Source organism: Octodon degus, unplaced genomic scaffold (assembly GCF_000260255.1).
Source record: "Octodon degus isolate 3935 unplaced genomic scaffold, OctDeg1.0 scaffold00101, whole genome shotgun sequence".
Lineage (NCBI taxonomy): Eukaryota > Metazoa > Chordata > Mammalia > Rodentia > Octodontidae > Octodon > Octodon degus.
In genome coordinates this window covers 8,938,172-8,949,804 of record NW_004524677.1, presented here as the reverse complement: position 1 = coordinate 8,949,804, position 11,633 = coordinate 8,938,172, and the positions used below count along the sequence as shown (strand labels likewise).

Sequence of the window (11,633 nt, the reverse complement as noted above, 5' to 3'; positions counted from 1 at the left end):
CACACACACACACACACACAGAGTGCTAATAAAGTCACTGGTGTCATTGTTTCTGAGTACATTGCTATCATTGATGTAACTCCTTCCTGAGTCCTACTGGCGCGCAGTTCAGAAAGCAAGGCCTCTGTCATCCCCAGCCTCCTGCCACAAGGATTCCACGTGCTTTCTTATAGTTTCTTAAATCGGAGGACCATCAGCATTTGTGGAAGCCCTTACAGAGGCAGCATCTTCTATAGTGGGATTCGCTTTGCTTCTGGGAAGAAAGGTTTCTTCAGCTGTGGTCCCAGGCCTTGTTGCAGGGAAAAGAATAAGACAGCACGCATCCATGCCTGTTTCAGCAGTGTCCTGTAAAATAAAAATGTCCTGCAGCTAGCACAAAATTGAGTTTCCTCCTTTAGAACGAATTTCTGGGCTTTCTTTTAGTACTGGAGGGCATTACCTACCACAGCTGCGTGGTGGACACATTCCTCCTGTGACTTGGCCTATCAGTAACAATGCTGGTTCAAGGCTAGGCAAGGGAACAAGGGAAGCGTGGTTGGAAAGGGCTTTTGAGAGAAAGCATTATCTTCTTGAGTCATTTGATCACCATGCCTAAGGAGAATGAGTTATTTTCTTAAATTAATATTGTATTTCCAAGAAATGAATCCTGCTCTGTAATTCATTGGGTTTCTAGTAGAGACTTCAAATGGGTAAAACACTACCCTGAGAATCAGGTTACAAGCACAGGAAAAACGAAGCCTGTGCCCTAATTATCCATTTAACTTAATCCATTCTTATTTGCATAAATAATACTCTTCAAATGACAACGTTTTACAAATTTCATGGTATGTAGATACACTACATGAAATCATTTTAGATCTTTGGGAGAAAGTGGAAATCTTTATTCTCTCAAATATGTTCATCTGTAGAGATAATTTCAATGTAATTTCAGCTTTAGTAATCTGGAAAGAACCCTAAACTTATGCTTATGAAAACAAACTACATGGAATTTAGTTTAAAATTTAAAATGTCTCTGAAATTCTAATATAAAAATGTGAACTATTGATAGAACGTTTATGTCAAGTTACCTGTAGGAGAGTCATGAAAACATATTTTAAATGCATTAATAGCAAAACAGGACTATACAATATTTAATATATTCACTGCTTGAATGAACTTTATAACTAGCATTGAGTTTTTGGTAAAAATAAAAATAGAATCATTTACACTAAAGTTCTTCATTGCTGCACCAAAACTAAGTTGTTTACGGTCTAAGAAATCAGGCTCAGCACTGTCACTGCTGTTCTCACTAGATCAGCTTCACTTGCCATAATTGAAGTCTTAATCCTCATGGAAAAAAAGTGGGCCGGAAGTGATTTATTTTTCATTGCTCTGACTCCCTGTCACTGGTTTTTTAAGGGAAATAACTTTGAGCAACTTGCTTTTGTGAGTTTTTTGTTTTTGTTTTTCTGATGCAGCTTCCTCAGCCCTTCTCTGTTTCCAAAGCCAAACTGCCCTGTGGGATCCATTGGAACACCGATTGCATTTCAGGGAGCGTGATGCGGCCTGATCCTAGAGCTGAATGCAAAGCCAGCTAAGATGCAGCTGTTGCAAGTTTGCCCTTTGACAGTGGTAATAAATGGCTTGCAGTATTTCACTTCCATAACGGCTAGCTTATCTTAGAGAGACAGTATAAGCAGAAGTTGGGGTGCGAGGTTCTATTGCATGCTTGTTGTGGTGGGGAACCCTTGGTCTCACCTTTGGGAGACAAGTAAGCACCCCACTTCTTTCTCCACCCCCTGTTCTGGTTTCATTCTTGATTCTTACATCATAGAGCGATCCATTAAAATCCATAGAAAATCTTTCCAGATTTTCCTTTATATTCAGACAGTTTGTTACGTCCTATCCCTACCTCCTGCTTATGCTATCAATTAGGCTTTTCTCTTCTTCCCCATTGAAAGTAGCCTTCTGTATGGTTAATCTCTCTTCTCTGAACCAAGTAGGTAAGTTTCCCAAGTCACAGAGTGTAACAGATGTGGTGGTTGGTTCTCTAGCATCTACGCCAGTCTAGAATATTGACTGGAGCTGGTTTGGATTTCTCCTCCCTCCACATCAGTGCTTGATTTGGCAGTGTCCAATGCTTGGAAACTTCCGAGGGCGGAAGATACCACTCCTGGAAGAGAGCTTTGTCAAAAGCTCCCCTCTTCCTCCAGGAAGTGATGGCCTGCCCCTGTAGCACCAGCAGGGGGTCTCTGAAAGGCACTTAGAAGACCTGGTGGGTGGGAATTGCTGCAGCCTACCTGTGCTGAAGGTAATGGAAGGAACTAGAGCAATGTAGGAGCCCGAGTGTCCTGACGACAGAGCTACCTGCATTCTGTCCAGGTGGTGCCCACAGAACGAAGAACGTCACAGGACTGTTGCTGAATGGTGTACTTAATAGCGTGTGTTCTTTGAGACAAGGCTCACTGGATTAATGAGATGCAGCTGAAACAAAACTTTAGGAAAGACAAGTATTGGGGCAGGCTTGGATGACAGGCTGATTTTAGTTGAAGGAGAAAGGAAAAGCGCAGTATGGTATTCAAGGAAAGGGGTCTAGCCTGGAGCAGTGAATGGAGAGGGGACACTTTGCTATTGAAAGGGCTGGCAATTGGTTTTGATACAATTTACAGGTAGAAGAAAAACGAGGCCATAAAGTTCTAAACTATAAAAATTAGTGTTTATTAGTGTCATTATGACATCTTTTCTTTGCTTAGAAGAAATGTACTTTTACAGGATTTTATATGGAGAGACACAAAAGTGCAGTCCTTGGCTCAGTGCAAGCTTGTTTCACAATCATTTCTGCTTTCCTCCCTTTCATAAGAAAACTTGTAGAGGGCTTGAACATTAATTTGCATTCTCATACTGAATTTTCTCACATATCCTCATTCTTTTAAAATTTTCCATTTCTTGATAAGGGATGACATTTGGCTGCAAGGAGGGTGCGATTTCACTTTCAGCGCACAGAAAATCTCATTACAGTGCTCAGATCCCAGAGCTGTGACGCTGGTGCTGCTAACGCCCTGAGATGCAATGTTGAAGTTGGCATAGTGTCCTCTACCTCTGGGAAGATGAGTTAATTGACTTTCCTTTCTTTAATGTTTCATGTGCCGAATGACTTTTGCTTGAAAAAGCTGTCTTCATCAATTCATGGTCTTTTTAGATTTTTCCTCAAGTTCATACTGTCCAGCAGAGTTCACTGCAGTGATTGCCGCATATCAGATCTGAACTGTCTGGTACAAAGGAGACTCGATTCATCACGAAGCCACGCCTATTGCATCGAGGTTTGCTGCACATACATTCATTCATTCATTTAAAGTTTTTGCCCTAGCTCTACACAATATAGCATCGCTAGCCTCTCCACCTATCTTTCGCCTTTCTTGTGTTTATCATGGACTTAGTTTTGTTATGGGGAAAGCAGCCCAAGCAAGTCAGAGAAACAAAACATTTTCCTTGGACTTCCAAGGAATTTCCTCTTTGAAAAGTGCTTTTAACTACCGATTTAGTATGACAAATTTTTCAAAGTTAATTAAAATAGCAACATAAAGCAAGTTTTTCCTTCTAAATAAGGAACTGAGAGCAGATAGTTGCACCCTGTTTGTAGAGGAAATAAAGAGGTAACGGTCCTAGGGCACTGTGGAGTCTTTTACCTGCTTCATCGATCTGATAACCGAGAAGCTTATTTTCTCATTTTTCCCCTGGGCTACCATATTTAATTCGGTAAGGATGAGATACTCCTTTACTTGAGGAGTATCATATAAAAGGTAGTACGGCTGTCTTGTGATTTCTTAGACAATCTTGCTGGCTCTGTCTTCTTACTGTGTTCACAGGCTCCTCTGCTTGGGCAGGACGGTCGGCTCACGCATTGCTCCAAGCTGGTCTTTGCTTTTGTCCAGTGGGTTTGCCGGAGGTGCTCCTCTTGTGATCACAGAGGACTTAACAGCGGGCTGCATCAGGGCGAGCAAAATCGCTGCCTATCTTTGTGTAACGCAAGGAGGCCCAAGGGCATGGGGTAGTGTGTAATGCATTTAGCGAGAGTAAATGCTAAAATACTTTCCTCGGCTGTTATTTTCTTACAAATACCTTTTCAGCTTCTGAAAATAGTTGCCATTCTGCAGTTACAGTTAGAAAAGCTGTGTCATGGTGGGGGCTTCCTCACTCTATTTTTTTTTTTTCAGGAACGCATTTTTTTATTTAGATACAGTATTGTGTAAGAAACCATTCTTGTGTGTATTTGTTGATTATGTTTTCCTTCAAAATGTGGACATAAACTTAAAATTTTTAATTATCTATCTATCTATCTATCTATCTATCTATCTATCTGTCTATTTGGTACAGAGGCTTGCTACACAGCTCGGACTCATAGTGATCCTCCCGTCTCAGCTTCCTCAGCGCTGGATTACAGCTGTGCACTCATAGCTCAGCAGCTGAAATGCCTGCCTGGCAAGTGCAAGGACCTGGGCTTGGTCCCTGGTACCCCAGGCCATGTTGGTGTGCCGTACCAGCCACTGAAACCGGACATAAATTTAAATCTTTCGTTTTTCCAGATCGTCTCAGCATCTATCGTCAGCCCTCCATAGCTCACAGGTGATACGAGGGCCTGTCACAGAGAACAGCTGAGTGTTCCTAGTAAGCATTAGTTGCACCCTGTTGCCTTGTGTGGAGGACGTGCCACAAGCCCAAATGAATGTTTAGACTACTGACTTTAATTCTGTCTTCTTCCCTTCGAAGGTAGGGCTATGTACGGAACTCCTAAGATCAAGTTGTTAGACAAACAAAAACATTTTCAGATTTCTGATAATTTCATCTTTCATTTTATGCCAAAGGTATACATCTACATCCAGTATTTGCTGCATCACATGGCCTCCACAGCTCCACAAGCAGACAGCCAGCAGAGCCAGGAAGTTTAAGAAAGCCCTGTGCTTTTAGAAGACGTAGTCCCAAATGTGCTGTAGACTTGGGCCCTCTTGCCACAAACTGACGAAAAAGCAGTTAGCTTTTTCATGTTACCAATTTTTTTGGGGGGGACTTCTTCTCAACAAAGCAGCCTTTCTCCCACCGACACCACTGCCCCTTCTGCTTGCTGCTTCTTGGTACTGAGCCTGGGTATTTCCTTGCTCTGCTTTCTTTCTCCTGCAGCCAGCAGTCGCCGGAGGACCTTGACCGGGTACCACGCAACTCCACCAGCGATATCCTCAACAGGATGTTGGTCAGTTACGACCCCCGGATAAGACCGAATTTCAAAGGTTTGTTGCCTCCTCATCTTCATTCATTATCGTTTAATCCGTAACTGTATCCGTATAAAGTCGTTCTTTGTGCTATTCGGAACACTCAGACTTCAGATTTACCTGTAACTGTCTTACGTGCTTAGGGTTGGAGCGGTTTCAATGCCTGAGCTATTCAATGGTAAGCAAAATATTTCAGCAATTTTATATATAGGTTACTGGTTTAAACAAAACAAAACAGATCTGAGTACTGTGTGTTCTAGATTTTAATGATTTAAAACTAAGACGGCAGGTTCGTTCATTGAGAGACACAAATGTTATAATTTATAGAAGAGCCGTTTGCTCATCTGGGGAAAACAGACTATTCTGGGACAGCCATATACACGTACATGTATCTGTTCTCTTTTACTTTTACACTCATGAGTGTTTCACACTCATAAAAGTCCCTGCTTTTTGGTACTAAAAATATAGCCATGTGACTTTTTGTTTGTGGGTTTTTTGATTTGTTTGTTTTAGAGATTTTTGTTTTTTGGAGACAGGGCCTTGCTACGCAGCGTGGGCTGGCCTTGAGCTCACTTCGCAGCCCAGGCTGCTCTCAAACTCACAGTGATCCTCCTGCCTCGGCCTCCCCAGGGCTAGGATCACGGGCATGTGCCACCACGCCCGGCATCCACGTGGTTTTAAAATGTTAAATTTAAAAGCAAAGTGACTACACAGGGATTATATTTATTACAAAAAGATATTGTCATTTGTTATAGCTTTCCAAAAACCCCCTCTATACTTAATTGCATATTTGTATACATTTTTTTCTTTTTGACTTTTGATAAATTAGGAAAAGCTGTGTGGAAAAAAATGTCTGGAAAACAGTAATTCTGACCGTTCCTTAGGGATAGGTGGTAATGTAGATCAGAGCCATATTATAAGGCTTGATTTTATTTTTCTCTGCAGAAGAAAGGTCTGCAGCTGCTTCCAGTCAGCTCTGCAGCTATGTCGTAAAACGGTGCTTTGCGCTCATTCCCAGCCCCTCTCACTGTAGCGCGGCTGGGCTGCTGTGGCGATTGGTCCCTGCCACCTGTGTCTCTCAGGAGGCGTTTCTGTGGTTGAGTTTCTGTGGTTGAAGGCTGAAGGCATCTTTGCCCTTTGGCAATATGACCAGCAGCCACAGGAGCTGAGGATGAAAAGAGAAATAAATTTGCAGCATAATACTGTGGTTCTCACTCTAGGAACTTTCAAATTATTTTGGAACAGGTCAGGCAGAATTCTATATAATGGCTCTGTTTACATATCTGATTAACTTTGCATTTGCATGCATTAAATATTAACATATAGTCATTACAAGTGAAAATTATTGAGTATTATTACATTATTTCATTTAAGAATTAAAGATGATTTGAACAATGTAAGACTATCAAACTATGATTCTGAAAGACTTAAAGGGTTTTGTAATACACATGGAGTGTATATTTAATGTAATGTACATTAGAATGTTTTAAAAGTCAACACATTAGTAGCATACAGTGTGACACACGTTTCTTTTGTATTGTGGTCCCTATTCGTAAAAGTACCTTAATGACCGTCGTGAGCTAGTTTTATCCCAGAAGAGATGGAAAAATTTGTAAATTATGTGCACAGCAATATTATGCTGACTGTAATCCAGCATTTTACTAAATACATCCCTCATTTTTCTTCATAGGTGTTCCTGTTGATGTAGTAGTCAACATCTTTATTAATAGCTTTGGGTCCATTCAAGAAACCACCATGGTAAGACAACAGTGTAATATTTGTAATGATCAAATTTTAGCTAGTGCAAATGTTGTTAAAACTGCACTACAAGGAGCCAGTCTGCAGAGAACACTCCTGTCCTCTCGTGCTGCCTGTTGCTCACACTCCTCGGTCTGGCTCGCCGCGTGATGCTGAGGTCTGTGTTGGTTCGAGTCTCAGTCCAGCCCTAGTGCTACTTTGGCGCAAGCTTGGGAAATTGGTATATTCTTCTTCAGAAACAATGATTGGATTTGACCTCAGTAAAGGACTTATGGGCCGGGAAAATAGCTCAGTGGATAAGCTCTGCCTGGCAAGTGCAAGGTCCCCAGTACCGCATTAAAAAAAAAGGTGGGGGGGGGATTTATGCAATGAAAAGTCTTGAGTAGCAGTTTTTATTTCTAAAATGCTTATAAGTATGAGCTTCAGAATACCTTTATAGTTAAACGCATGCAACTCGAGACTATATTCATAAGTGAAATAAATCAGACTCATAGGTGTAAATAGCATTGCCTCATCAGTGTGAGAAACAGAAGGAATGAGATGCAAAATGTACAATTGATACTGTATATTGGGAAGAAACTGCTCACAAGAAAAGACAAACTGTGATGAGGAAAAAGGAAAGCAAAGAAAGGGAAAAGAAAAAATGTATTTCTACACAAGCTAGCTGAGACAGTTACGCAGCTGGCTTCTCCTGGCTCACTGAGAAGAAAGGCTTGTGCGCGTACGTGTGGACAAGTCGTCACGCCTCTGCCCTGTACCCTGGATAGGGACTGTGAAGACGACCAGACCCAGTGCATTAATTAGTGTCACTCTCCTACTACCTTGTTTTGAAACTGTTTTAAATGTTATTTTTTTTCCCTTTAAAAAAATTTTAATTACGTCATTGTTTTTCTTCCGATGGCTGAGGGACAGTTTTTGTGTCCCTTGTTGTGCTAGTTGTGTGATGCACGGAGCAGAGATTTTTAAGAAGCAAAAAGAAAATTGATTTTTGTTCAGGAGAGAAAACAGCCTCTGGAAAAATGGTGTCACCAGGCGAGAGGCAAAAGAAAAGCAGAGTGACGGCAGCTTCCTGTTGTGAGGGAAGTTTGGAAAAGGTTTTGGGTGGTGGCTACTGCCAGAGATGACATCTATCAGGTTCCAGCGGGGACACTCGCGGCGCTCCGCAGCGTGGCCACCCTGCCGCTCCGCCTCTGCGAGGGTACACACGTACCACTCGTGGTGTTGAGGCCTTGGATTTCAAACCACAGCTTGAGATAATTCTTCAAGTGGGAGAAAGAAGACCCAATTATTTTTGTATTTTGGATATTTATCGTTTTATTAAGTCGGAATGTAAGATTTGCTTATAATAATTCTGTATTCCTAGTGGTAGCATACTATGTTATCAAAGCATATATAGGTTGCATTTAGATTGCACTTAATTTTATAACATGTAATTTTATCTAGTTGTGGTAAGAACTTTTTATTGTTTTTCCTAGAAGCACATATGTGAGCTTCTGAGTAATTAACTGATGTTCTTAGTATGTAGACGTATTTAGGACATTATTGAAAAGATTTTGAGATCAGCCTGAAATTCACTTCTAGAGATTGTTTCGTCCTCCTAAGTGATGTGAAGATTGTCCTGTCATGTAGCACGCGGGACACAAGTGTGGCTAATTGAATACGTGCTGTTAGCTCTAAGCTCCTCATCTTTCAAGAATAAGAGATACCGTTTTTCAAGAGGTAAAACGTTAAGAGGCAGTGTTTCCTGTACCTGCTCTCCATAGTCTTTCCCCATAGCCCAGACAGCGTGTGTGACTCCATTTACATTTGCCCTAAAATGCCATTATTAGAATCAAAACTGGGTACGGTGGCACACAAGTGTCACGCAGCACTCTAGGCGGCTCAGGCAAGAGAACTACAAGTTCAAAGGCAGCCTAAACAACTTAGTAACTTGGTGGCTCCCTACTTTAAAAAGAAAAAAAAATAACCAAAAGGGGTTAGGGATGTAGCTCAGTATGAAATGCTGGTTTCAATGCCTTCTACTGTTGTTACTACAAAAAAAAAAAAAAAAAAAAAAAAAAAAAAAAAAAAAAAAAAAAAAAAATCAAAAATAGGCTGGATGTAGCTAATGTAAGTGTAAGGACCTCCTTTTTGTTTGAATTCATTCATGAGCATTGTAGCTCAGAGGGTGCCATCGCTGAGTCTGCCCCTTGCCCAACCCTGGAAGTTCCAAATTTCAGGCCTTGCCTACAGAATTGCAACTGAGAGAGTGGCTCTTAGAAAGGCAGCACATCGGCACAGAGTGCTTGAGGACTGTAGAAAGGATTCCACCGACTCTAACATCACCCCTTCTCATTCTCCTGCACAGCCCCATTGTGTAGCTAACTCAGAAAAACTATTCTTGGCTTCAGACACCCACTATGGGGTCTTTCCGCCCACTGGATGTCCCCTCCTGATAGGTCTCTTACTTTCTGGTCAGCGCCTTGGAGGCCACTCTCACTCACTTTGTCCTCTTTATAGACTGGACAGTCACCATAAATTTTTTTGAAAGGAGCATTGAAAAGGGTGTATAACACCCATGTTTATTTTTAGCAGTATTTCTATTGATGGTTTATTTAAATTGTATGAGTTTTATTATATTTTACAATGTGTACTTAGTAGGAAAATAAGATAACAATAAATTAAAATGTTAATTTTTTATGTACTACATGTTTAAAATAAACATCAGCATATTCTGTATCAACTGTTTACAACATCTAAAAATAACAACATTGATACATTCCAATGAGAACTACAATGAAAACACAAATAAAACTTTACCACAGGAAGAATCTCTGCCCTAGTGAGGACGGCCAAGGCGGTTTTCACAGGGAAACGCTGCATGTCCCGTGTGCAAGTGTTGCCTGCATGGACAGAACATGTGTTTTATTTCCTTATCTTTTCTGACAGGTCACACTTGCCACCACTCTTGTCTTCCTCTTTTTAAGGAGGCTCCTATTATACCATACTTGGCAGGCAAACGAAATATCAATAAAAAAATCAAATATGTACTAAATGTTTAGAATAAGTATCAACACTTTCTACTTCAACTGTTTGCTTACTAAATCTAAAAATAACAACTGAAATAAATTACTATGTAAGCTACAATAAAAGTACAAATAATACTTTACCAGGAAAATAATCTTTACTTCAGTAATCACATCCAAGGCAGTTTTCACACAACAGAACAGCATGTTCTGTACATACATTCCTTCTTACACTGATCGCTCTTGCTTGGTTTTCCTCTCCTCTTTTTTTTTTTTTTTTTTTTTTTTTGGTGGAACCGGGGATTGAACTCAGATCCTTGCGTTTGCCAGTCACAGTCAAATGCTTATCCTACTGAGCCATCTCCCTGGCCCCTCCTCTCCTCTTTGGTAGGGCGTGCTTGACATCTTGCTGGCCTTCCTGTTTCCTTTGATGGTTCACCTGTCTGTTCACCTGTCTGCTCCAGAATTCTCTTGAGGAGTTCTTTGGGCAGATATGTGTTGTTCTTCTCTGTTGTAATTACTCATCTATCAATTCCAGTCCTAATCCTTCAAGAAAATTGCACCATGATAATTTGTGCTTATTTTTTTGTAAGCTATAAAACTGTTTATGCCTGACATGTTTAAGACTGAGTAAGTAGCAAGCATTGGCCCCAGCTTTGTGTTTCAGATGACATCATAGTTGTCTCGTAGCTCCTCCACAAGGTCTACTTTGCCTTAATTGTTTTGTTGTAAAATGTTTTCATTTTGTTGAAAATGTGACTATTTCTGGTTTCATCCATGTTGAGAATTTACTGTCAGGTTTTTCGTTTAATTTTGTTTTGTTTTGTTTTATGAGACAGTCTTACTGTGTAGCCCAAGCTGGCCTTGAACCCACTCTGTAGCATAGGCTGGCCTTGAGCTCACAGGATCCTCCTGCCTCAGCCTGCTGGGTGCTCGGGTTTCAGCTGTGCATTGCCTCGCCTGGCTTCACTATGAGTTTTATCATCACAGCGTAAATGCTGACAGTATCCGTACTACTTTTTTTTTTTTCTTTCCCCATACAGGAAGTCCATGTCTTTCTGAAATCCAAAGATTGTATTACACATTTTTTCACTGTGAACTTGCAACGTTTTTTCAGGAATCTCCACTTTGTTCCTGTGAAGAGTTCCTACACGAATCAATTGGTGTTTTTACCAAACAAAACGTCAGTGGGTAACTAGGAATCCAATTGTCAAATGTGGCTTTTGGGTTAGTTTTGAAGTAGCATCATATGGCTTATGACTGTGCAAAGAAAGATGTGGTGACTGAGGATAAATTTCTAAATTTAAGATGTAAAATATCTTTACATCTATCCAGGCATATATTTTTATATTGTATGTGAAAGTTTTAACTGGCATATATTTAGTTGGCAAATGCTACAAGTTGTTCAGCAGTTGTCACGTGTTCAAAGAGTATAGAGAGTACTTCAGAGCTTGAAACACAGCTTTTGAACAATGAGGGAACAGCAGCCAATTTGTTGTATTTTTTTTTTCTTTTCATCAAAACACTGACGATTTTGCAGGAAACCACATCTCTTGAGTATCTTTATTCTAAAAAATCTCAACATCACATCTTGCACTTCTTCATAAATCCTTTAGATTCTTTTTTT

At 40.5% G+C, this 11,633-nt stretch overlaps 1 protein-coding gene across 1 annotated transcript in view; it reads left to right on the top strand.

Moving 5' to 3' along the window:
- The window catches only part of Glrb (glycine receptor beta), a 101,035-nt gene that overhangs the window by 48,572 nt on the left and 40,830 nt on the right, over positions 1-11,633 (top strand). The window contains exons 3-4 of the mRNA XM_004638711.2: positions 5,155-5,261; positions 6,934-7,001. Coding sequence (XP_004638768.1) covers positions 5,155-5,261; positions 6,934-7,001 — 175 coding nt within the window. The remainder of the gene's footprint in view (positions 1-5,154; positions 5,262-6,933; positions 7,002-11,633) is intronic.